General features: G+C 38.5%; 1 protein-coding gene across 2 annotated transcripts in view; it reads left to right on the forward strand.

The window, feature by feature from the left end:
* Rapgef5 (Rap guanine nucleotide exchange factor 5) overlaps nt 1-27,879 on the forward strand; it is a 226,458-nt gene that overhangs the window by 178,697 nt on the left and 19,882 nt on the right. For both annotated transcript variants that reach the window (XM_013070290.3, XM_021254134.2), the window contains 10 exons: nt 81-159; nt 3,637-3,781; nt 5,180-5,277; nt 7,777-7,807; nt 8,748-8,826; nt 11,180-11,329; nt 15,374-15,471; nt 18,877-18,999; nt 20,723-20,901; nt 26,564-26,654. In XM_013070290.3, the coding sequence (XP_012925744.2) occupies nt 81-159; nt 3,637-3,781; nt 5,180-5,277; nt 7,777-7,807; nt 8,748-8,826; nt 11,180-11,329; nt 15,374-15,471; nt 18,877-18,999; nt 20,723-20,901; nt 26,564-26,654 (1,073 nt within the window). The remainder of the gene's footprint in view (nt 1-80; nt 160-3,636; nt 3,782-5,179; nt 5,278-7,776; nt 7,808-8,747; nt 8,827-11,179; nt 11,330-15,373; nt 15,472-18,876; nt 19,000-20,722; nt 20,902-26,563; nt 26,655-27,879) is intronic.

The following is a 27,879-nucleotide window of genomic DNA, read 5'->3' on the forward strand; positions in this document are numbered from 1 at the left end:
CACTGTTCAGTAATGTGGACTAGTAACTCCCTTCCTTTTCATCTTTTTGCTTACCTTGTGTTTGTTTTCTTTCTTTGCAGAGACCCTCCTCGATGATTTCCTTCTCACGTACACTGTCTTCATGACGACTGATGACTTGTGCCAAGCACTCTTAAGGCAATATCCTTCATTAACTTCGGGATGCTATGTTGGCTTCCTCTCAGACAGATGTCTCACATTAGGAATTAACTGCCTTTCTTAATTTACTTAACTCCACAGTAGCGTGTGGATGTGTTGAATATTAATGTAATGATAGCCATGGTAAAAGATGAAATGAGGGGCCGGGGATTTAGCTCAGTGGTTTCGCCGCCTGCTGTGCAAGCGCAAGGACCTGAGTTCAATCCCCGGTACCAAAAAAAAAAAAAAAAAGATGAAATGAGACAGAATGGACAGGGAGAAATGGAAATACAGCACTACTATTTTCATGTTGTAAGATGTAGATAAATTGAACCATTTATATTTGCTTCAAATATGTTTCTTATGATTGTTTAGAAATCTGGAGGTAAAATTGGCCTTCTGGTAAACCTCAAAGTCAGGAGGTTGAGTGGATTGGCACTATCACACAAGTGGCTTCAGAGAATTGGAGTCAGACCACTTGTGCACAAAAACATGTGTGCATATGTGATGTCACGTTCCTAGGCAAGTGACCCTGGGGACACAAGCTATTCCCCCACATAAGAAGTCTAAACTTGCCCCTGGAACTATCTGTCATCTTTTCAGAGCTTTATCTTCACATGTTCTCTTAGAATGATGGATGTGATTACAAGGTTACTGACCAGTTAGGAAAACCTTATAATTTTACCCACTAACTAGAAGAAATGCCAACTGGAAACATTGAAAGGTCACAGAGCAAAGCCGTATCACTTACTGAAAGTCTCCATCCAAATGGGCCTGTTGCCTCATAGTGCTTAAAGATATGCTTTAATATCATTTATGTATTTAATTAACTTAGATTTAATTGATAATTTTATTAATGGTAAAATTAAATTAATTAAAAATTTAAGCATTTAGTAAAACATTCATGTTTTTATAAATCAAACTGGAGATTCCATTCCAACTTGCATAAAAATGTTTAAATAAATGGATTTTTTGTGTATGCCAAAGTTTTATTAAGACCTAATGACAATAGTCATTCAATATAATTTTCCTATTAAATAATCACTACATGTCTCCCAACTTTATAGAATTTTTCTGCCTAAAAGAATACTTTAAAACTCCATGAAATACATAAAGTAAATCTGTCTTGAAAAATATATAAACTAGAAATGGTGATTGCATTTATATATCCTATGACCAAGCAAAGTTACAGATATTTTGGCACACTGATCTTGAAACATTATTAGTTTTACATTTGGAAAATTTCAATAATATGTGCAGATTTCTTCTATAGTTTTCAAGTGGAGTGTTGTTAAGAAATTTAGGAAAAATTAAAAAGGTTTTGAATTTTTCCTTCTTCAAAATGTTTGGGAAAAATATCTGTGAGCTAATGTCACCTACATTTTAATGCTAACATATCCATTAATATAGTGTTTTTATAGCCTTCAAACTATTACTTTTAACTATGATATTAATATGAATTATCATTTAAAATTTAATGTCTCAGAGGATGTTCCTAAAGAATCTTTCAGAGTTTTCTTGGATATAAATATGAGTCCTTGAATATGAAATTTAATTTGAAAATTTAGTTCAAAATTAGCAACCTTTTCACTGATTACTAAAAATCCAAGACAGTTCAACATGAGTTTTTCTACATGATTATTTCATTATATTTGCACACTCTGCTCTCTGTGAAATCATACAAACCATCAACTTTTGAAAGCTGTATTATTGTGAGATATTTCTGTGCACATCTCAGTGATGATTTCTTTCATATCCCACTATTGTTTTTCCTGATGATTTTTAAATATTATTTATAGATTAGCACCATTTGTGCTGGGTTTAGATATTTTCGATGAGTATTTCTTATTGCAGTAGAATTTAAAAGCTTTCAGCTTTTATCATCATAAAGCACATTATTTAAGTTCATCGCCCTGGGCCAGCTAATGTTTAGTGCATTACACAGAAGTTGTAGCTCTCCCAGTGCCATTCCAGTATCCCTACCCCCAGTTAAATGTATAAATCAGTATAGTTTTGCATGGACAAAATGTAAATGAATCTAATATAGGAAAGCAGAATAATACAAATGCACATTTAATCAATAAATATTTTAAAATATGTATCTTGGAGAGAGGAAAGAACAAGGTTAAGCAAATAAATGTTAGTAACTATGAATACAAAGAAAGGTTCTGTGAAGCTGCTTTATTCTGCTGGCCTATAATTTGTGTGTGTGTGTGTGTGTGTGTATATATATATATTCTGAATAAAAAGCCTATATCTTAATTACATATACTTACCTTTTAAAAAAAAGAAGTTGTTGGTATTTCTTGTTTTCTGTTTTTTCTTTGTATTAATGCAGCCATTATGTTTAGAGGAAGAAAAGGAAAAAATATTTACATAAATAGAACTAATTTGGATAATTAATGCCCAGTTAACTTTTCCATGTGTCCAAGGTGCTCAGAAATTATCATTTTGGAGAGAAAAAGGTCAGTTTAGCTCCTGTCTCATTCCTAGTCATTTAAGCACTTTGCCTTCAGTGTTATTCTTGTTTAATTTTAATAGCACAGTTAATAAATATTCATTATATACAAATTAGTAAATTCTAATAAGTAAAATAATTCATATATTTTCAAATCTCATTACATTGAAAAGCCACTGTTAACCGTCTCTATATTCTTCCAGATAATTTTATTATTCACATAAGCATTGTTAACAGAAATAGAGAATTCTAACTCATTCTTTTTTTACTTGCTTTTCTGTTCAGCAATAGTTTGTGAATGTTCCATGCCAGTATATGTACTGTAGACAGTTATTTTTATGGCTATGCAAGAGTCCACTAAATGGATATGTAATAATTTAATTAACTTACCTCACTTGTTGAAGCATTTAGATTCTTTCCTATTTTATTTTTTAAATTCAATTTTAATGAAAATGAAAATTAGTAGTTCTTTTATGTGTTTGCACATTTACTCAATTCTTTTTTTCAAGTAAATTCCTAGGAATGGAGATTTTAATCATATCACAAATTATGCTCCAGAAATCTGTGCTCATTTAGAACTACTTTAGAAGTAACTGGTTTTACAAAATGTCAATCTCTGATAATCAAAGAATATTTGGCCTCCTTCTGATCTATACAACTATGAATAGTATTCACCTATGTCAGGAGGCCAGATCTTCTCTAGAAGCTACCCTTGAATCCAATGGGCCACCCAGGACCTCTTTGAACTGACATTAATGTCACGCTGCCTGTGGGACTTTGTCAGCAGCTGCCAGTGTGATGGTCCAGCCCTTAACTCCATGGCCTCCAGCTGAGGATACTTCAGTCATTTTGTCAGTTTGCTTTTGTTCTTTTCAGCACCCACCTTTTGCTCTCACTGTGTTACGTTCTCTTCTTCCTTTGTGGAAAATATGCTTTAGCCTATTTTGTAAAAACTAGAATAAATGGATCTCTTTGTATTTTTCATTTTCAACAATGAAATGTTCTTTCTTAACCATTTGCACCTATTCTGCTAAAAAGTATCAAGGCAAAGAAGAAAATTCAGATGTTCCTTGTAGGAAACGTAAAGTTTTGCATCTGGTTTCCCAATGGATTGCTCTATACAAAGACTGGCTACATGAGGATGAACATTCAAAAATGTTTTTAAAGGTAATCTAAGGTTTCCAGATAGTCTTTGATACCAAGTGACTGGCTTTATTTTCAGTTACACATTTCAAAAATCTCATTTGTAGATAATAGTCACTCAACTTTTTTTGATAGTCAGATTGTGATTTGTAGATAGTATGAATATATTTTTATTTCTGAGGCCTGATAGTCCCTACATATTTAAAATTTACTTTCCCCTACATAGGAAGCTTTCTAAAATTTTAAATGTTTTATTATGAAAAAATACAGAAGGAAATTTTTATGCTTACTAATTTTAAGTCAAAAGAATTTTGATTGCAAATTAAATAAGGAAAGTAAACAAAAAATATACTTCAAAAAACATACTTCAGATTCTGATCTATTTAACATACTGAAATTTATTATAACTTTAACCGGTCCTATATACATATACAATATTTGTATAAAGCATTATCATGTGAAAATTACATTGACAAGCCAGGTATGGTGGCACACTCCTGTAATCCTAGCACACTGGAAGCCCAAAGCAGGAGGATTATGAGTGTGAGCCCACCTTGGATAATTTAAGGACTTAACAAGACCCTGTCTCCAAAAAGTGGTAGGGGTGAAGGCTGAGGATGTAGCTCATGTGAAGGCCCTAGGTTCAACAGTACAACAATAACAAAAAAAAGAAAAAGAAAATTACATTGACCACGTATAATATATAACTTAAGAATATGATATATTTTGAGAATTTTAGGCAATGATGATTTGTTAAAAAAGAACTTAGATTTACATTTTGAATTAAATGGATTCATTTTTCTAATTATTAATAGGCTGCAGTATCTTTTTAACCCAGACAATTTTCTTTGTAAGCAGAAGTCCTTTGACTCCCAAAACCATATTAAGTGTACAGATTAACATAAAGGCTAGAATGGAATTCTAGCAAAGAAGACATCTATTTTTGAACAGGCAGGTGTCTGAACTGCTTCTGTCTTTCATGAAGGAAATTACTTTGAACATCTAATTAAAAACTGGTTTAACCAGCATTTTGTTTGAATCCATGTTATTTTCAAAACAGATGATTGATATTTTTTCTTTCCAATTGATCATGTGGATGCTATTTTTTAAGATATAAAGTAGGCATAGAGTAGGCAATAGCATCTCTGTTTTCAGCATTCCCTAGCTAAAGCACCTTAAGCAGTTTGTTGGGTAGCTAAGATTCAACCCATACATTGTCTTGGATTCCACCATATTTTGTTGAGCAGAATAACGGATATCTGAGTCTTTTTTTTTTTTGGTAGTGGTTCTGAGAATTGAGCCCAAGGCTCCGTACATGCTAAGCACCTGCTGTACCAAGAACTACATCCCCGTCGCTGTATTAATCTTAATCCTTACAAAATGGACATCAAACTATTTCAGCTGCCATTTGTTTTTTTCCAGACCATATATAGGAATGTCCTGGATGATGTCTATGAATATCCAATACTTGAAAAAGAGCTAAAAGAATTTCAAAAGATACTTGGAATGCATCGTCGTCAGTAAGTATTCAATTTTTTTTACTGGACTATCATACATAAAGTTAATTTTGAACATTTTGGTTTTTTTTTTACTGTTTGGTTGGTTAGATTTTTCTTGTTTTTGTTTTTTGTTTTTTCTTTCTTTTTTTTTTGCAGTACTTGGGACTGAACCCAGAGCCTTTTCACAGAGGTACATACCTAGTCCTTTTTATTTTTTGAGACAGGATGTCACTAGGGCTGGGCTCAAACTTGCAATCCTCCTGCTTCAGCCTCCCAGAGTGCTGCAGTTGCAGGCTTGCACCACTACGGTAGACTCAGTTGTTTTGACCATTTTGACTTGAAATTCATCTGGCTTCCTTGGCTTATCTAGTAGTAAATTGTGTATTTTTATATCTCAAAATGAAAGAACACTAAATCCAACTTACTGACTTTTTTTAAGAGCTCTGTTTCAGATGGTTAAATAAACAAACTGGCTGTAACTAGCTGGGTGTATAAAAACAATTATTTAACAGATTATTATTTAAGTCTACTTTGGGGCTTATAGCTTTATGGAACAGGAAAAAAAGTTTAATGAATAAATCCCAGTAAGTCATGGAACATTTCAAAAACTCAATTTTATGAGTTCCTTGAGATTTCTTATGAATTTAGAAAGATTAAAGAAAGCCATCAACTCACTGGTGCTTGCAGGTCCAATAATAGTCCATAAATAACCCTCATTAATCCTGCACCTTGACCACACTTGATTTTACTGGGTTTTATCACTGACGCTCCTTATTAGTTTTAGTAACTGAAAGCATCAAGTCTTTATTTGGTTTGCAGATATAGTTTAAAGAGTTCATTTGAGAGAAAGTTGTTCTGTGATTTACGGTGTACTAGTTTGTACAATTGGGAAAGCTTTTGTCATGATTTCAGCAGTCATAAATACAGTTCTAGAAAAAAATGCTAACTCAGGCCTTTTAGATTACTGATTTGAGATTTAAGTCCTTGTTTAATTTTAGTAAAAAGAGTTGCAAATGAAAAAAATCTATCTAAGGCAGCAAACGAACCATTTATAAGCCTTAGTTCTCAATCATCAAAATTGCACATTTAGACATTTAAAAATCAGGTGCAAGGGCTGGGGATTTAGCTCAGTGGTTCTGCTGCTTGCCTTGCCAAGCGCAAGGTCTTGAGTTTGATCCCCGGTACCAAAAAAAAAAAAAAATTCCAAAAAATTCCAAAAAATAAAAATAAAAATAAATAAAAATCAGTTGCAAGTTAGAGAACAGTTAGAAATGAATGTTATGAGTTGGGGTCTTTTATGACAGCCCACAATATATTAAATATCCATACCTTGAGGCTAATGTGAAAGTATAAACTATTAATATGTAGCAGAAAAAGAGGGAAAAAGATGTTTGAATCAAAATCATCTCTTATAAGACACATGCATTAAATGCAGTGGTGGAATTTAATAAATTCTACTAAAAATATATTAGAATGGGAAATAATAGATTAAAATAAGAAAATTATATTAAATGATTGAGCTAAGGATAGGTAGTAGAGCAAGTACGTAGTTTTCAAGAGGCCCAGGTTTCAATCCCCTGTACTGTTTTTTTTTTTAAAGATGCAATTCTTCCTTCTTTCATATAAGATTACAAAATACTCTTATATTCTAGCAGAAAATTTGAACCTCATATTTTTTTATTCATCCATTTTTGTCTAGCCCCACTGTACAAGTAGAGAGAAAAGTGTTTTTTCTGAGTGTAAGATGGATACCTGCAATTTATGGTTAACTTAATGATGTACAAAAATGGCCCCAGGGCAAGTTTCATTACAAGCGGCCAAGGCCTTCAGAAGCAGTGGGAATCATCTCTGATCAGAGACAGGATCTGCAGAATGTCCCCAATTTCTGCCACACAGAGAAACAGCCTGGAAAACATACTGAACTATTTAGCTATCTTAAGTAATAATTTCACCTACAATGCTCCGCTATAATGAGAAAACCATTTCTGTATACTAAATATTACTACTCAAAAAAAAATTAATTTCTGTGGACTAAGGTTCCACGGGCTTAATAAATCCAATTTCCCCATCAATTCCTGGTTTCCCTTTTTGTGGGAAGGAAGCACAATATACAGGTTAAATAGATAGCTTCTTTTCATCCTAGTTTGTTTGAAATCCAGAGCTCAATGTGAAGTGTGCTATACATAGTAAATTAGTGAATACAGGGTGGGGGGCATGGATGAGTGTTGGTGGGCAATGAACCAGGTCCTTACATATGGTAGGCAAACACTCTAGCACTGAGCTACATTTCTGTTCCTTTCTACTTATACTTTTCTTTTGAGACAGGGTCTCACTGAATTGTCCAGGGAGTCCTCAAAGTTATGATCCTTTTGCCTCAGCTTCTTGAGTAGGCAGGTGTTCTATCTTTTTGTAAAGAAGAAAGTCCTCTGCCTATTCCCTGAAAATTAGTCTTCCATAACAATAACAGCATTATTCTGAGTTTGGGGGGAAAAAACTAACTCCTTAACTTTTTCTTTTCAGCACCGTAGATGAATATTCACCACAAAGGAAGGTAAGCAGACCCTTCTGTATCTGAAATCGGGTGATTTGGTTGGAAACCTTGCCCTGCCTGGGTTGGCATTTCTTCATAATTAAAATGTATTTGCCTAAAGCATCACAAGGCAAAGCAGGGAAGTCTGGTGCTGAGGCTGCCTGTACTTTCCTGCTCTGCTGTGTGGTGTATATCTCTGTGGTGCATATCTGATTTTAGCAATATACTTTGACTATGTGATGTTGTACATACTTTATGGTGCATTTTGAAGTCTCAGAGCTTCCCTGTTGTCCCTAAACTGATAAAAATTTGAAGTTTACAAAGTTTATGCCAAAAATCTAAGAATCTTGATTCAGAGTATAAGAAATTCATGTAAGGAAAAGGCTTGCACTCTGAACATGACAGAAGGAGTGGTGGTAGCATGCATGAGTATGTTCCTGTTGAACTTGATAAGGGAGAAATACAGAACGCAATGTCCAGCCCATGTTTTGTAGATGGGTAATCACAATGAATAGTGCACCTGTTTCTTCTAAGAAGCCTATGAACTACATTAAGAATATGAAAACATTTCACAGAGTTGCTTTTGTGAGAAATGTAAAAAGCAGAAGCTCTATTCTGGTATCTGTGACTTGGAGGTTAATGTTGGCTTGGGGAGAATCTGTGAATGTTTGCAGCAGCCAGAGGTGAGAAATGTGGGGTATTCTCTAGCATGTGGGAGGGAATCATTAGAGAAGTTTTTTGCCTGCTACTGACCTTGGCCTGGGCCCATCATATTGCCCAGAAGAATCTCTATCTCCCCATTTATTAATTGAGGCTACACCCAGTTTGTTTTTCCTAGATTGGATGGGTAGATTTCATATTTTTAAGAAAAATTGCATGGCTCTTTTGGAACATGTGTAAGCAGCTATGGTTTACCAAAGGGCAGGAATATATTCACTGTTCTCTTTCTCCCTTCTCACAGAATAAAGCCCTTTTCCACCAATTCAGTCTTAAGGAGAACTGGCTCCAGCATAGAGGAACTGTGGCGGAAACAGAGGAAAGTGAGTAGGATTTTAACCGAGGTTTGGGATAGGTGAACTCGTAGCAGGTCACCATTACAGCCCTCCACGAATACATCAGCCTATGTTTAGCTGTCATTTCTCACTGTCGTCCCCCTCTGACAAACATTTAGTATCAAATAGCATGGTTTTCCTTTTCTTGCTTTGAGGTTACAGTTGTCTTAAGTCATATAATACTGTCCCCAGAACCAAAGTTACATTTAGTTTGGGAAGCAAAGAAAGGAGAGGATGCAAAGAGCCCTCTTGTGCTCTAGGATAGAGGTGCAGAATACACCAGAAACTCAGCCTTGTCCTCCCTGAGCCTTCTCCCCAACTCCCCAACTCTTTCAGACTTTTGCCTACAACTAACTGGAAAAGCCACCAAAGCCAGTGTACAGAGTTTTGGCTGAGTCAGTCCCTGAGATTTAGAGAAGGAAATCTTGGAGAGAATAATGAAAGGTGTGTAGTAGAAATTCCTCCAAGGCAAGGCAGTGCCAGGCAATGCTGCACTTCCAATGGGTCCAGAGACAGGATCATGGCCTCCAGTGAAGATGGCCCATTCATTCAATACAGGGGAAAAGGCTGTTTTCGCATCCTTTAGATGCTGGTGTGCTTTTCTGTGTGAATATTTATACTAGAACCAAAATGGTGGCAGTGGTTTACTCCTATTTAGATAAAGATTGAGTCAAAGGCAAAGCTGGGAAATAGTGAATTTAAAAAATGTTCATGCTAGTGTGGATCTGAGATTCTCTCTTGACTCACCTTTCTCCATCTGTTGAAATTCAAAGTGTAAACATTTGATAATTGACCAATTTTTTGAACATTTAAAGTACAAAATGTAGGGCCCGGGGATTTATTTAGCTCAGTGGTTCTGCTGCCTGCCTTGCAAGCTCAAGGACACGAGTTCGATCCCTGGTACCAAAAAAAAAAAAAAAAAAGTACAAAATGTCACAAGCTTGCCTCTTTTGTGATGTTTATATACAGTGCTGCTGATGGATGGGGTTCTATTGTGTCACATTAGGTCATCTGCCCCAAGTAAGAGAGGAAACAAAATTATCTTGCCTCCTAATTTGTTAATTGCTGACCCTTCTTGCCCATTTATCTTATAATTTAATTGTATAGTTTTCCAAGCTGAGCTTGGAAGAGGCTATTTGAAGGCCCCTGGGCTTTTTTTGCTCATCAGTTTATTAAGCAAGCTACAAATTTACCCTGCATTTAGTGCTTTGTAGACTGGATTTATGCCTTGCTCAAAAAATTGCATTTTTATATAGAAGGAGGAAAATCTTTTTTTCCCATCTCACAAGTCTCTTGACAAACTATACAACAATTATTTGTTAGAAGCTAGTGTTTTAGTGACACACCCAATAAACCTAAACAAAATCTCTCATCTGCCTCTGTAGTGTGTTTACTTTGAGGTTCTGTACATGGTTAGGCTTTTGCTTTACTTGCATTTCTATGAAACCATTCCTGGGTTTATTTTTGTGGTGCTATTTAAATTGCACATGAAATTTCTCTAAGAGCTTACTCTCTCCCCCAGTTTTTTTGCAACACAAAAGCATGAACTATCTAAGTATGTTGTTATCCTTCTGTTTGTTCTAAAGCAGCCAGTGTTCTAGACATTCAGTGTAGCTAACATAAGAAGCAAGGTGTCAGTTACGTCCATTGCTATTAAGACAGGTTTTGGAATTCAAATCAAAAAGAAAAAATTTTCCAGGACCTGTTCACTTTAATAGTGATAATGCCCTAGTAATAATTTTTATCACCACAAACAATAAAAAGGAAATTTAAAAGGCTAAAAATGTGATCTCCATTTGGAAGCTAAACTGATCACCACTTTGATGTGGGGGCGGGGATGTCATTCTTAAAACCCTGAGAAAGCTAAACCGAAAACTAGGCAAGTGACAGATGTTTAGCTACGCTTATGAGAATTCCAATAGCAAATGCATTGTTCTTGATTGGGCCACTGAGACTGCCCTGAAATGGAATGTAAAATAAAAATTTATGAGTTAGACATTTTAATACACTGCTTTGGGAGATCTCAGCAATTCTTAAAGAAGGGATTCAGAAGTACAGTCTGCATAGCAGGGTTTCCAATGTATTATATGTTCCTCTACCAGGAACATGCACTGGTGTGACTCAGTCTCCCCTATAGTATGGGCAGCCCAACTACCACACATGCCTCTTTGCCAGCTCTGTAGCATCTGTGTCTCCTGTGTTAGCAGGCATATATTCAAAGGCAGATAGCTCAGTCCCTCATGTGCATACATGAATAGCAAGTTAGATGTCTCACTTTGAAATAGTCTGCTCCACATGACCAGACTTCTCTGCTCATGAACAATTCTTTTGACTTCTGCAGTTTTTTGCCACGTGTATATAACAGAGCACTCCTATGTCAGTGTGAAGGCAAAGGTTTCCAGTACAGCCCAGGAGATCCTGAAGGTCGTAGCAGAAAAGATCCAACATGCAGAAGAAGATCTGGCTCTGGTGGCCATCATGTTCTCTGGGGGTAAGTTATTTTCTGTCTTTGAATATTACTCTTACACTAGATTGCCTCCAAAAGGAGAAAGTTGACATTTTTGTAACGTTAACTGTGCTGCTCCTCCCTTCTGAGCCCACAGCTGGATGACCGCAGTAACAATAAGAAGCTGCCTACCAGAGGTGTTTCCATGACAACAGTGGGGTACCGCTGGATACTGAAATTCCTCCCCAAGAACTGAATAGAGAGGCGCATTGGTGTTTTGAAATGTATTATAGCATTATAAAGCTTTTTGTATTTTGCACTTAGATAAGCCTTCCATTTTCATTTTTAAATGAACTTGGGAAATTGCTAAAGGGTGAAATTACTGTAGAGAAAAAAAAAAGAAAAATGGCCTTGAACTAGTCGTATTGCTGGCTGACAATTTAATACATCGACTCCCCACTGGAAGAAAGGAAAATGTACAATAAGCCTAAGCTCACAGGGCAGTGTTTCTCTAGGTGGATGTGGGGAGTGAGAACTGGTGAAAGCTCTCCTTCCGCTGGGCCTTATTTATCCTCAGAGAAAGGTTCATTGTCTGTTTTGAATAAGATCACACAGATTACAAGCTGACACTATTGATCTACAAGGCTGGAACAGACCCCTTTGTTTTCACAAGGGCCTGTCAAATTGCAATGTCGATGGCCTTCTTTTTGGCTTACAATCTTTATTTAATATCTCATTAACCCTGAGGAAAATACAAAGAAAGTGACTGAGCATCAGTAGTCGACAAATGGAAGCACTGTGTGAATTAATCAACCTGGGAGAAAAGAGGGGAGATAGATAGTGTTACTCTTTTTATGCTATAGGGGAAGATGAATCCCAGAGTATATTCCACATTAAAATATTATGTAACAGAATTTTCTAACTCGCAGGTAAGTAAAATGGCCCTGCAAGTGCATCGACTACCTATGCAAACAGAGCCCTTCTCCTTAGGCCTAAAAACTTCTCACTGTACATCCTATCAAATGTTATTTAGGGCTAGGGTATAGCCCAGTGGTAGAACAGATGCTTAAGCATGTTTGTGGCAAAAATATGAGAAACATTTGGACCTGATGAATTTTGATCAGGAAGTTATTAAATTACTAATAATATATTTTGGATATTTCAGATTAATATGATAAGTGGATTTTATACTTAATTTTTGAGTGGCCAAAAACAATAAATGATTTTAAATAGTATTAACCTTCATCAAAACCAACATGTGCCTCTCAAGACAGTACTATTGCAGGAAGTGACCACTGGATCCCTGCTGAGTTGAGAGGTGCTGGAGAAGGAAGGGACTCATGTAAACTTCGCAACGCAACTGAGACCTATGTCCCTGAGGAGCTCATTTCATTCAGTCCAGGGCCGTTCAGAATCTGGCAACTTAGGCATGGTTCTTTCACTACCCAGTATCTGTTTGATGGCTGTGAAGTACCATTTTCATGCTCCATTAAATTAGATTCACCAGGGTGGGCAGTGGTGTTCTAATGTGTATAGATCCGTTGCTAATCAGCATGGGAAATATCAGCTTATCTCCTGAATTATCCCACAGATTTGGAAATGTGCCATCATTTTCCATGCATTAGATTGTCTTTTTTTTTCGTCTGTAAAGAGCCTTTCTGCCTGTATTTTATTATCTCTGAAACAATGTTTTAATTAAAGAAAAATTAAAACAGAGCTTAATGTATTCCTTTGCTCTAGTTACATAATGTTTCACAAATAATATTTCTCTACTACTTCCGAATGAAATGATGAGATCTGTTCTTTTTGTCAAAAAGGTTTAAAGATGTTGGAAATGTTTGTGAATTTTTCTAAAAGAAGCAGAACTATTCTCATAGCTTTAGTTTTCTAGCGCTTTTGTAAGGGCAGGTATGCGTATAGTATATCATAACAATAACCTGCCCACTTACTCAGAGGTTAAAAATCAGCTCCAATCTCCTGTAGTATGTTAATAAACCTGAAAAGACTTCAGAATCCAGCTGTGTGGGACCATTGACCACCCCTGTCCACACCCCAACATCCTTATACTATTGATTTGTGGCAGTGGAGACAACTGGGGATTAAAGCAGGCTGGGGCTGAATCCTCAGATGGAAGGGGCAGTTGGGTTCCCAGGACAGGAATCCTCATGACATGAGGCCGTCTCAGTCACATGGGGCTCTCTTGGAATCCAAGGTGACCATAGGTTTAGAACAATAGAGACTTCTGGGAATAGTTGTTCTTGATCTTAAAGGGTAATCAAGATAGGTTAAGTAAGTTTAGGGTTATTAAACTTCCTTTGCCAGCTTTTAGACGGATACTCCAGGACTTGGCCCAGAGTTCCACAAAGTGGAGGTCAAGCTTCATTATACCTTTAGTTACCTATTGGGCATCTCTAGGCGCAAGTGAAGAGTCACAGATCTTAGCAAAAGTCACTTTTAAGTCTAACTTAGGAAAAGACACAAATCATGCTTCTAATGAGTAACAGGTTAAGAGCCCAGGAGTTTGTGCTCTGTCCCCATAATGTTTTCTATGTCGTGAGTATGCCAAAGGTATATGAAACATGGCATTTCCCAGTTGTACTGGATTACTGAGGGGCTGCCTTAAGAGACCTTGATTATGTCACAGTAGAATTCCTGTGTGCGTTTTGTGCTTTGGAGGAGAGCATCTTCTCTGAAGAAAGCTATTGTATTATTAGAGGGCTTCAACTAGTGTAGAAAAAAGTCAAAGAATAGGAACAGAATGCAGTAAGAGAAATAAAAGAGGAATAGGCAGAAAGTATTCAACTTCACCAATAGATAAGAAGTACAAAATAGACCCAGTTGTAGGGGTTCACGCCTGAAGTCTCAGCACTTTGGGAGGCTGAGGCAGGATTTCAAATTCGAGAGCAGCCTGGGCGATTTAGCAGCTCAGTGCGAGCGAGCCTGTGTCAAAATAAAAAAGGGCTGAGAATGGCTCAGTGCAAAGTACTGGGTACAATTCACAGGTCTTTTAATTTATTTATTTTTGGTTTTTTGAGGCAGGGTTTTGCTTTATAGTGCAGGCTGGCTTTGAATTCACTGAATAGCCCAGGCTGGCCTCAAACTCACTGTGATCCTCCTGCCTCAGCCTCCCAAGTGCTGGGACTACAGGTGTGCACCACCACGCCAGGCTCCTCAATTCCCAGTTTAAAAAAAAAAATACAAAATATACTGAGAATTTTGTTTGTTTTAGTAAAACAGCAAACTTACCCAAAGTAATAATCCATCTTGGTCAGTATACAAGTTTTCTGTCTTTTAGGAAAATGTGTTAATTTATTTTCTAAGAAGAATTGGAAAACAGATTGACACTTTGTATCAAAAACTTTACAATTATTCATTCCTCTTGACCCAGTAATTTCAGGACTGGGAATTCGTCTTAAAGAAATCACCTATAAGCCAAAAAGGATTTATGCACAAAAGTCCTGACTTGAGCAGTATATATTATGGCTGCTATGATGATAGAACCCATTTGCCAAGTACTTGTTATAGGCCAGCCTCTATGCTAGTACTTAACACGTATCATGCTGTTTCATGTATGTCACCAAAACAATTGGAAACTATTAAATGTCCAACAATAGAAGAAAGATTAAATGATCAACCTGTTACATAACCAATTAAATATGAGGCACATAAATAATTTTGATACCTGGGTAAGTGCCTATAATGAAGTAGAATATAAAACCATATAGAGAGTAACTAAATATTTATGTGTGTATGAATAATTATGAATGATATATACGTAATAATTGCAAGTATTTGTGTGTGGTTATTTTTGGAGAGATTTAATTTAGGGTAAATTTTACTTTCTTCCTTACACTGTCCTTATAATGATTAGATATTAAAGGAAGGCCCTCAGGAGGGCTTCACTCTATGGGTTCTGAGCAGCAATGTCCAGGATACCACTAGCATCACTGTGTAGTGTGCAGGGCTGAATTAGTTTAGTTTAAATCCTAGTTACTGTGCTTCTCAATATGTTTCTTGTGCAAGTTTTACTCTGTGTATTGTGTAGGCCCGCTTATGTTTCTTATTTTTAAACTTTTTTTATGATTAAAGAAAAGCATGAGCTTCAGTCAAATGATTTGGCCATCTCCAAATCCTTTGAGGCCTCTGGTCGGATATATGTCTACCGGAAGGACCTGGCGGACACATTGGTAAGGATCTCTAACTTTGTGGTTAAAATACACAAATGTCAGGATTGATGCATGTAAGTGGATGAGATATCCTCAGGCCTTTTTTTTATTTTGAGGCAGGATCTTGCTAGTTACTAACTGTAGGGAACAGGGAAAGGGGATGTTACTAGAACCTCTGTAGTAAGTCCTAGTCTCCTGCGAGCCATTGTAACACAAGGCAAATTACAGGAAAGGTAGAAAAATGAGACTGAGAAGAAGCTGAGCTTTGGGTCTGATCAATGCTGCTCTGGGTGGCAAAGACAAAAGCCCCCACCTTACTGCACCTTTTATTCAGTACATTGGGAGAAACAAAGTCTAACAAATGACTTGCAGAGAGGTCAGTACATCCTGCGTAAATAAGATGAAACAATCCAAGAACAAGGAGGAACTGAGTAGATGTTTGTTCCTCCCAGGATGTTTTCAGCTCCCAGGATGTTTCTTGTCCTGGAGAATCCCAGCATCACTGGATCATTGAGGTCTCAGTTGGGATCGGAGGCCAAAATGCAATTATGTCTCGGAATTCCATAGCTGGGCTGTAGGCAGGAGAACTAGGCTAACCAAATGATTTTCCCCTAAAATTATGTAGCATTGCTCCTGACAGCTAACCAGCCAAGGCTGAGCTCAAGCTTTGTATCCTCTTCCCTCACCCTCCCAGAGTGCTGGGATTATTGGCACGTGTCACCATGCCCAGCCATTCTTGTTTCCTTCTGATTCCCTGAAATAAGGCGTCTGAGACAAATGACTCCCTCTCCTGGAATTTTAATTCAATTTCTTCTTTTTGTTGTATATATGGAGATTAGGCTGAGGAAAGCTCCCTAGGTAAATTTGAAGGGAAAGAGACCCATTCCAGTTGATGCACTCTTGCTGTTCCATGCCCTTGAAGGAAGAACGGACTATCAGCCTTCCCTGTGTAAGATGAGATCATAACCATGGGGCTTGGGATGCCCCTCAAGAGTTTAATGAAATGTAGAATCCGTTCTTTATTTTCAATTTAAATTTGAAGAATGTTTATGCTTGAATGGACCTTTGTTTGCTGTTTTTCTACCTAAAGATCTCTCTTAAGGTTACTTTCTGAAAGATAGGCTCTGTCTAGATCTATCAGCACCTGGAAGGAGCAGGCTGTAACAGTGGATCGTGGTCTTCTAGACTCAGAGTCCTCTTCTCCTCTCATGGACTCCTCATGGGGTCCTAGCTGGCTCCTATTGTATGTATACTGTACTTGAAGGATCTTTATACCACATGGGCTAGCTAAAATTGCTTTACTAAAAATATTTTATGTAAAATTATCCACAGGCTATCAAGTTATGAGAATAATGTTAATCACTGTCACTCGGCATACTTACTACCAGGCACATATGTGCCTCATTTAAGACTCACAGTATCCCTGTGAGGTTTAGAAAGACTAAGTAACTTTCCCTGGCTTCCTGTAGCCAAATAAGGGTGAGTGCCAGTGCTTTAAATCCTATTCTGTTTCACTTTGAAGCCCCTGCACATTCCTTTAATTTGTATATGATGGGGAAGAAATGTAAAGGAAATCCTTTGCTTTAGTTGGACCTGTCCTATTCTGTCCTCCTGCGGGTCCTGAGTCCTGTGGAATATCATCAGGGAAACAAGACAAACTGCAGACTTTTTGAGTAAAGCTGGAGACTGATTTTACTCCTCCACATGGAGGAGGACAATCTGATATATAGCTGCTATGGGGCTCGCTCCTTGTGGTAGAGGGGCCATACTCTAATTGTCCTCATTCCCTTCTCCCTCTGCCACATGGCCTCCTCCTGTGGTTCCCAGGGCTTGGCTCTGGGGCTGACTTTAGCCTGGGCATGTCTCAGTGGAATACAGGGGTGCTGTGCAGAAGGTGCTAAGAGGAATCAGACTCCATCCTGCCCTTGAATGGCTCCCCCACCAGCTTTGGGCACTGCCTCACATATCTCCAGGGGAATCATCAATTTGGCCATCTCATCCCTGGAATATTTCAGTCAAAATAGAGCATTGAATTTTACACAAAAGCACAGGTACCCACTAGCACCTTCACATTAGTAAATTTTAGCAGTCAAGGATTAGCACCATGAAGAAACAGGATAGAGAAACATAAAGTGTTTCTTGGCTGGGGCTGTAGAAGTCTTTGAATAACCAAGGGAAGCTACCAGGGTAAGGGGCACTTTTAGGAAAAGGTAAGAGGGACAGAAAGCCAAGTAAACATATCCCTGCAGCTCCAAATGATTCAGCGGGTATTGATGTTGCTTCCCAGTCTCCTGGCAGTCTTCCTGGCCCTCCCACTCAGCCAGTATCTGAAAACCATGTCTGGAAGGTCATTTATTTAGGGCTTTCTGAGCTCCACACTAAGTTCTCACACTGAGAATATAGAGGCAGTTTGTGCCTAGACCTGTTCTGAGGAGAATCAATTCTATAGGAAAGTTCTGTGAAGGTCTTTTGTCATTAGTTTTTAAAATTAGGAAATTTCTTCATATAGCGAAAAGCTTCTAAAACGCAAATGATTTTTCAGGTTAGAAGTAGGAACTACTATTTGGCATCTGAGATATAGCCCCTTTATCTTACCATGCCATTTATTTTTGCAAAGTCTCGTTCTTTTTGCTTTTCAGTCATTAACTATTCAAATCCAGTCCCTCAAATGGGAGAATTTATACTTTATTTAGAAACTATCAAGTACTTTGGAAAAGTGCCAAATTATTTTTTAATAACTTTAACAGTGATGATAGATTTAAAGCTGTGTTGGCATTTAATAATTTCATGCAACACTTTTGAGGAAGTACTATTACTAGCCTCATAGCGACAAGGTTCCATTCATGTGGGGAAAGCAGTGGATACTTACCAGCTACTGTGGGGTGTAAATGAAATTAGCTTTCATTTTTTTATTTCATGTTAAATTTTTTCACTTTCCATGAACATTTTAATAAAATTTGTAAATATATGTCTGGGATGAGACATATTAGACATGTTTCTGTAAAAGCCATGTCTGTCTTTACTGAAGTGCACTGTGACATTTCTTTTGTTTGTTATTATACTAACCCTGCTGGCACATTAATTCTTACCAGCAGCCAAACTGATTTCAGGGCTGTCGCTTTCATTATGCTGTCTGCCAGGGCAGTGTTTTATAATCAGATTTGTAGGTGGGTGGGTGTGAGCTTGAGGGGGACGATGGAGGAGGGGCCAGCTAATTCAGTGAAATATCATCGATCACATTCTACTGTTTCCAAGACTAGTTCCTAAATTGGCTATAACTCACTGATGGTGAAGAGACCAGGGGAAATGTTAAGTGCACTTGGGAAAGATTACTTTTCTAATCTGGGCTTCTAGTGCCTTTCCACAGGCAGCCACTGGTCTGTAAAACATTTGGGACTAAGGATCCTTTTGCTCCCGTTGGTTTAGAACCCCTTTGCAGAAAATGAGGAATCACAGCAAAGGTCGATGAGAATTTTGGGAATGAACACTTGGGATCTTGCTCTGGAATTAATGAGTTTTGATTGGAGTCTCTTCAATTCAATTCACGAGGTGAGTAAGGAATTAAAAGATTTTAAATGCTAATGCTGTTTTAACTGTGCATTCTTCAAGATATTTATTCATGTGGTCATGTAGTTATGCTAGGGATAGCATGGCCCAAAAGATATTTGGGGACTTGAAATATATTGGAAGTCTGACCCTCTCCTAGGGAAATCAGAATATATAATCTTCCTCTATTTACGCCTAGTGCTTTTATAATGTTGCGTGTTATATAAATTAGTATGGATCTGCTGGATTTTTATGTTTATATACATTTATTATGGGCATTTAACATATATACATATATGATGCTTTGAGATTAAAGAATTTTACCTTTGATATTCATATTTCTATTTTTTATGATGTTTACAATAGTTGTGCCAGAATCGTTTATGTGTATGTATGTATACATACACACACACATTCATCCACTTAACATTTCTTAAAATTTAGACTGTGCTACAAGACTTCAAATACTTTCTTATAAATTTTTGATATTTTCAAATTTTTCTGTCCACCAGCTTCTCCCATGAGGACAGATTAAACATTTTAAACAGTAGGTTAAGAGAAAAATGCTAATGACAATGAGTAAATTTGCCTGGTGGAAAGGCTCACGGGAGTGAGGAGATGAAAAATGTTACAGCCTCATGTAACTATATGTGGCATTTATTCTGCCATTTGGTGAAATTTTTCATTCTGAAATGGCCTTTTCTTCAAAAGAGGAAACCTCCCGCCCAATTTAGAGAACCTTGAGCTTCATTTTCATTTTGGAATGTCTTTTGAAGTGTTTCATAGGTGGGAGTGGTTGTGCATGCCTGTAATCCCAGGACTCTGAGAGGCTGTTATAGAGTGGGATGTGTTGCTGTTTATGCCCTGTAGAATACGTATTACTTCTGTAAAATACATACACTTGTTTAAAAATCTACTGTTTTATGTGTGATCAGTTGATATAGTTATGGACCTGCTTGTATTTGTAAATTATTGGACCTTGCCCTTAATCTTATGTTTCTTTCTGTTTATTTTTTACTATATCTTATATCGGGGGTTTTCAAAGGGCAGTTAACGAGGCCACATTACCAGCACCACCTGGAAACTTGCTAGAATTACAGGTTTTCATACCCGTGCATGGTAGTGTGCATCTGCATGTGGTCTCAGTTATTTGAGAGGAAAACATTCCACAAGTTTGAAACCAGGCTGGACAACACAGTAGAATTGTGTCTCAATACAAACAAACAAACAAAGAGGAAGAAAGTAATGGATTGTTTTTCCAGCTCCTCCACAGATCTACTGATCAGAAATTAGGGGTGGGTCCAGCAATCTCAGCTTTGACAATCCTTGGTTTTTCTCATTCACACTAAAATTTGGTGACTTTTGGATCTGATGTGCACCTTAACAAAGAGTTCTAGTGTCATTTTCAGCTGGGTTTTCCACATAACAAGTTTTAGAAGTTTGAGGATTCCGTTTGGCCTTTGATTTAAACTTTAGAATATTTTAGATTTTCATGTAAATTTGTCTTTGCATTCTGAAAAGAATATTTTCACATAAATATTCTAGGTGAAACACTATTGAATAAGGCATCTCTAAAACTAAAGAATAATCATTTTGAGTTTCCTATTAACATATTAACGATACAGGAATGGCTTCTTGAGGTAGCTCTTAAAAATGGACTGAATTTTGTGTCAGCTTGACCTGATGCACGAAAAATAAACCCTGGAATGAATACATTTTCTTTCAGCAAGAGCTGATCTACTTCACATTCAGCAGACAGGGAAGCGGGGAACACACTGTAAACCTCAGCCTCCTGCTCCAGAGATGCAACGAAGTCCAGCTCTGGGTGGCCACAGAGATTCTCCTTTGCACCCAGCTGGGCAAGCGAGTGCAGCTGGTGAAAAAATTCATCAAAATCGCAGCTCAGTAAGTTTCTTGTAGTGACTAGTGCTCATCCTCACATCTCCTTCAGAAGGTACCTTGGTGTCATTACCCATCCCACCACAATGATAAGAAGGGTTGGAAAGTAAAAGTTTAGTAGTGAGTTAAGGGACCAAATGGTTGAAAAGCTCTGTTCTTGAATATTTATGTCTTTGCATTTGAAATATTTATATCTTAAAGTAAATGTCAAAATACACAGACTAAAGCTTTGTGTTCTATACTTAGAACTAATAAACAGGGAGTACACAATCCTACAATGTGCCTGGGTGGACTACACGAGGCTAGGAAAATGGGGGAAGGTAATGTGAAGGAGTGAGAATCACTGGAAATCAAGTGCTTCTTAGGATCCTCATTGCTCCTTGCTGCCTGCAGTATGAACTTTTGCAAACTCATCGTTAGAAGGCCCTGCACTGGCAGGCCCTGCCTAACCCCTGAGCCTCAGCCGGGTGCAGTCCTGTGCTCCAGCCACTGTGAATATATCTCTCCTGCATATCCATCCTTCAAGCTTGGACACGGGTTGGTTCTGCTCCAAATGGCCCTTTCACCCAACAGATTGCTGCTATCTTTTAAGACCTTGGTCAAATGTTACTTCCTTCCAGAAGCCATCCCTGACTTTCAAATACATGGTCAACTAAGTCCCCTCTGCGCACATGAACCTTTTGCCTTTTCAAAACTGCCTTATTATATTTGTTTTTACAAGATTCTTTCATTGGGTTTTGTTAGCTTCCAAATGACAGGAACCATTTCTAATGAATCCTTGTACCTGAGTCCTTGGTAGAGAATGTGTTCAAGAGCAATGACTCAGTAAATGTTGGTTGGATGAAATTTTGGTAATGTGCTGGGAGCCTCGTGAAATGCTAGATTAGTGTCCTAGAGTATTGTTTGGACAGCTTCCCAACAGAAACAAGAACCATGGATCAAAATCTTTCCCAATTCTTTTTGCTTCCCAGGCTTCCCATTGTATTTCTCCTTTTTGTTCCAAAGTAGATTATTATCAGTTTTCAAATACTGTTATCCTTCATTGCTTATTTCCAGGGCATGAATTTCAAGATTGCCGTGGATACTAGAATCTAAGGGTGTTCACATCCTTTATATAAAATGGTATGATATTTACATATAACCTACACACATCCTCCTGTATATGTTAAATCCTCTCTAGGTTACTTATACTACCTGTGAAATATAAATGCTATGCAAATAGTTATACATTGTATTGCTTATGGAATAATGACAAGGAAAAAAGTCTATATGTGATTGATACTGACACAGCCATCATAGGTCTAACTATATATATATAGTACAAGATCAGGGTTGGTTGAACCCACAGATGTGAAACCAGAAGACATGGAGAGCTGACAGTACATGTCAGTGCAGTATATTCAGGAAATACCTACTGATGATTCATTATTTGTGCACATCTGTACAAGGGAGTATGGAGAAATCAGACTGAGGCTTCACCCACCCAGGCCTGGGTTGGAGGAGCTTGGAGTTTTCGAGGTTAATTGGCAGCTCAGCCTGCTGCTGAGAATAGAATGGGGCGGGGGGGCGGGGGTGCTCCTGTGAGGACTCATTCTGTTGAGGGCTTTAGAGGAGGGAAAAGCTCATCCCAGCATTCAGGAAACAAGGAGATGAAACTGACATTTGAGGATCTGAATTGTGGATGGGGTCTGACAGGTAGGAGGTCAGAAAAGCACTCCGTCCATGAGGACGCTCACTGGGGACAGAAGCAGAGCCTGTGGCCAAGCAAGGCAGCCTCCTCCTGGGATCTGCCAAGCACGGAGGGCCATTTGTGAGGAAGCTCTGGTGTTTGAAGGAAGATCCGTAAAGGATCTTGAATTTCAGCTGAATTCAGAAGGCAGAAGGAATCCTTTGAAAGTCAGTGAACAGGAGACTGTGATAGGATCAGAGCTGTCCTTCAGGAAGGCTGACCTGAAAGCACCACAAACTGCACTACCCGCCAAGAGTCCCCAAGAGCGGGAGGCAAGACCTTCCGGGGTCTGATGTGACTGGGTTGGGAGGAGAGATAACAGATAGGCCTAAATCATAGACTGCTTTTTGTTGAAAAAAAAATTCTTCTTTAAATTCACCCAGTAGGTTCTAAAATGGGTTGTAAAATTTCTGAAAGTGAAGCTGTTTTGGGTTAAAAGCTTTCATGTAAATGCCAGTTACAGGAAAAAATAGGACATTAATGTTCCAAGAAGTAAAATGACACCATCCAGCTCCATTCCTACTATAAGATTGTATCAATCCTCAGGGAAATAAAATATATTCACATATCTTTTCCATATAGCTGTGTGCTCTTGAATTATTTATGGTACTGGTCTCTATCCCAGCCCATGGAGTAGAATGCCAAAAAATCCATAAAGTTAAATTCCTGATAATCCCACTAGTAAGAATAACCAAGGGGAAACAGTAATTTCCGCAATCATGAAGTGTTTTCCCTGCCCAAGGCATCCAATTTGCATATTCATGTTTCCCCTCCTTTCCATCCCCTTCCCCCACCTCTGTGGATTGAGTGGATTTTATTTTCTTACACAGAGACAAAGGAGGGTGTGCTGGCCTGGAATGTTTAGTGTCAGCCAGTTGCTCTTATCATAGAATGACTGACTCATGGAAACAAGATTCTGACTGGAATAGTATCTGATATTTATACTGTATCAATTTGTCTACCATAGAAATTATATCTATATTTAATTCTTTTTTTAAAAAGATTCAGATGGGGTATGTGGGGGGGGGGTTGACATGACTAATAAGGTTATATGGATTAGGAAAATTGCTTGTGAGAAGCTAAAAGATAAAAAGATGGAAATTACATCTAAAACTTTATATAGAGAAATGATTCTGAATAAGAAGAGGAATCATAGATTTTTACCATGAAAAAATATGACAACTCCCCAAAAGTTCTTGTGTTCAACTTGAGCAAATGCTATGTGAAAGACTGTCTATAATCGGTAGTTGGATATGGGCAGAATATAAAAAATTAAATAGGCACACACTGTAGCCTTAAGCAGCCCACTGTCAAGTGGGGATGGCATAACTGGCAGGGCCTCCATCAGAAGGGGGACCCAGGAGTCCAAGAGAGCTCCAGCAAGGCTGCTTCTGGCAGGAGCATGGAGCATTCTTCCTGACAAGAGCCTCAGCACAGGAGCCATTATTTCAAACCATTAGTCAAGAAATGGACTACTTCATGTCTGTTTTGGCTGCTGTGAGCTTTTGAGTCATGTGCTAAGACAGAAAGGATAGAAGGAACCAAGCAAATGGCAAAAGGGAGGTAGAGTCGCAGTACTGTATGGAAGCCTTAGGTTGTCTTCTAAGGTTTTCTTGCTTCAGTTTATTTGTGGAATATTCCAAGCGCCATCCACCCAGAAGAAAGTTGGCAAGAAAGCAGGAGAAAAGGTCAACTGGACTGGGGTCCAGAGCCTCCTTACCTCCCGCAGACTGTGGGCAGAGTCAAAGTTGGCAGGACTCACAGGGAAAGACCATACTGGGAGGCTGCGCAGTGTGGCACCTGCAGGACATGAGTCACCCCAGGTGTCTCTGACACGAGGTGTGGAGGCAGCAGTGCCTTTCCAGCTCCACTATGCATGGCTGTGGGCCTTGCTCCCTGTCTTGGAGCCCAGGCCCTACTGGGCAGGATCCAGTCCCAGTCCACAAAGCACAGGACCTGCCAGAGTCCGGTTTCTGTTTTCCTCGTTACTCTACCAGCCCTAACTATTGCCCAGGTTTTGACCTATGCATTCTTTTTCTCTCCCTGTGCCACTGGAAATTGTTATAGCTTTGGCAGACAGCAGTTTGTGGTATATAATGAAAACCTTTAAAGTCTTCATAGCTTTTGCCCTATTGTTACAGGAAAGTAACTCTTAATGTGTTAGATGTACGGAGTTTGTGTCTCACAACTTCAAACAATCATTGAGCCCAAGAACAAAGGAGGTGAAGAGTAGGAAAGATTTATTAAGAGAAAGCTCCTGAGAGGCTGAGCAGTCCTGGAAGTTGGTTTCCACTGAGGCCCTTTCTCTCAGAGGTTTTATCTAGTAAAATCACATCACAGGTTATCTTGGGTCATACTGTGATCAACCTGTAGGGTTACAAGTGCAGTCACTTAACTAATATTGATCCAGTAGAAAAACAAGGTACGTAGTAAGGGTGCATAGCATGGAGAAGAACAAAGGCATTTCTGGAAGAAGTAGGAGCAAGGCTCAGTGTTCTGGTCATCTATCTGCATGTGTGTTACATTGTTTCTCTGTTTGTTATATTATTTAGGGTTACTGGACCAGACGGTGCTAGTTACAGCACAGCTTTGAGCTGAAGCTGTTGCTTATCTCTGGGGAGGCTTGCAGGCCTAACCATCCTGTCTCCATCTTGAGTGCCTGGTTTCTATCAACTCAGACCTCAACCACTGACCTGCCTTCTCTCATCTCTGCTCTGACTCCATCTCCCACGTGGTCCCTTTAACTATCTGCCAATCTCTACCTAACTTAGCTATCTGCAATACTATCACATAATGGCTGGAGGTCTAACTTAATGGGAAAAAAATTTCACAAAATAGCAAAAATTCCTGTGGATAAAAATATTCATTGTGACATTTTATATAACACATAAGAATGTCTCCACTAGCAGAGTAAGCAAACTATGGAATATGTTTTTGGTGAGATATTTTGTAACCATTGATGATGATGATGATAAAGAATCCATAGCGCACGATACAAGATGGTTTTAACTAGAAAAGCAGGTACAGAGTTGTCCAGACCCTGCTCCCAAATTCCATGTGGGACACGGGTGATGTGAAAGAGTCAGCATAGGAGGGAAGCTAAACTGACATACATTGAGAACCTATTCACACCCTGTTCACTGCTAAATGCATTCAGATTTGTTTGTATTATCAAGGCAGGGCTGTATCTTTAAAAATTCTTACCTCAGAGGCGTTATTTCAAGCACTGTCCAGATAAAGAGGGATTTGGAATTCACAGCCTGTTTGGACTGGCCAGGAAGCCCATGCCTTCTCGGGCAGCTTTGAAACTTGATGTGAGCACAGACTTGGTTGATATTCAGAAGGCATAACCTTAGAATAACCTACAGAGTGAGTGAATAGAATTCAGTGTGATCCTTCTTAGTTTTTATTCTATTTCCTTCTTCAAATAAGAAATCTAAGGCAGCATCCCTATAGTAAGTGCGATATTTTAGTATATGTGGGCTGTAGCAGCCATTTTGTTGGTGGCACTGTGTCTAAGTGGAATGGGAGGGGGAGCTTAAAACCGTGGGGTGAGAAGGGCTTGTCTGTCAGAATTCACAACAGCGCAGGATGACAGAGCAGGACTACAGTGCTGTGCAACCAGGGTGTGGGTGCATAGAGGAAGTAAATTCAAAGAATGTTCAGTAGAAACTGTAAATGCATATAAAATGGGTTTTAAAAGAAGAAGGATCTCATGAAATATCAGGAGAGTGTCAAGAGACCTTTTCCTGAAGGCAAAGAGGGAGTGGGTTCTCTTGTGCTAGAAACAGCTGAGGGGGCTGCCACCGCTGGGCAGGCGCTGAAGGGTACCTAGGCTGAACTCTGTGACCTGAAAGGGGCTTTTCAGCTTTACCTTGTGTGTTTGTCCACTGAAAGAATGTTTCCTCAAAGTGTCTTCTGCTTTGCTTTATTCCATAGCTGCAAAGCCCAGAGAAACCTGAATTCTTTCTTTGCTATTGTGATGGGTCTCAACACTGCTTCAGTCAGCCGACTGTCACAGACCTGGGAGGTGAGCCTGGGGCTTTCACTGCGGGGGGAGAGGGGGCAACCAAACATGACAAAGAAACTCTGAATTTAAAATAAATTTGCTTAAGTGGTTTAAATGAGATAAATACTAAACTAAAAATGGAGAAGTAACGTGTTAAGGTGGTTGGGAGGATTTCCATCAGATGGTCTTTAAAATGGTTCTCTAAATGCAAATTAAAACAACACAGAAATTTCATATTAACTCCAGAAAGAATGGCTGTCACCAAGAAATCAAATAGTAACAAATGCTGGTGAGGCTGGGTTGGGGGGAATCCTTCTACATTATTGGTGGGAATGTAAACTAGTACAACCACTATGGAAATCAGTGTGGAAATTCCTCCAAAAAAAAAAAAATAGAAATTTCATTTGACCCAGTTATTCCCCTCCTAAGTATCTTCCCAAAAGAGTTAAAATCATCATATTACAGTGAAACATGCATACCCATCTTTATAGCAACATAAGTCATAATAGCTGAAAATTGGAAACAGCCTATAAATATGTCCCTCAACAGATGAATGGATAAAGAAAATACGGTATTTACACACAGTAGAGTGCTACCCTGCCATAAAGGATAAACTTGAGTCATTTGCAGGAAAATGGATGCAACCTGAGATCAGAATGCTAAGTGAAATAAATCAGACACACAGCCTTAAATACCACATGGTTTCTCTTGTAAGAGAAACCCACAATACAAATAAAGAGCAAATCATAAGACAGATAATAGGAGGCGGGGAGATAGATCTTTCTCAAATGGGAAGAGGATCAAGAGATGGAGGGGGTGGGGGATGGAAGAGGATGGAAGGGAATAAAAAAAAAGAACTAAGATGTGTTATACCCATGTGCCAGCTCCCGCAGGGAGTGTATTCATTAGATACTGAAAACCTGTACTAATAAAAAAACAAAAATAAAATGGTTCTGTAATATACATGAATGAGAAAAACATTGGAAAATGCTCCACAGCCAGAATTAGCTTTCTCTTCTGGGTCCCTGGGTACCGTGGATCCCGGTCCATGCTGGCCCCCATGATGGAGAGCAGGGGCGACTGACTGAGCAGTGCGTTTGCTGCTGTGTTTGTGAATTGAAGCTCCAGGGCCTCCCACTTGCAGGACTCAGACAGTGTGTTCATGTGGATGATGTATATCTTGTGCAATTTGCAAAAGTAATTTTATATTCTTTTTCTTAAAGAAGGCCTATGAAATGTAATAAAG

The sequence above is a fragment of the Heterocephalus glaber genome, unplaced genomic scaffold (assembly GCF_053883595.1).
Source record: "Heterocephalus glaber isolate CG9 unplaced genomic scaffold, H.glaber_assembly_v1.0 deba00000676, whole genome shotgun sequence".
In the NCBI taxonomy this organism is placed as follows: Eukaryota; Metazoa; Chordata; class Mammalia; order Rodentia; family Bathyergidae; genus Heterocephalus; species Heterocephalus glaber.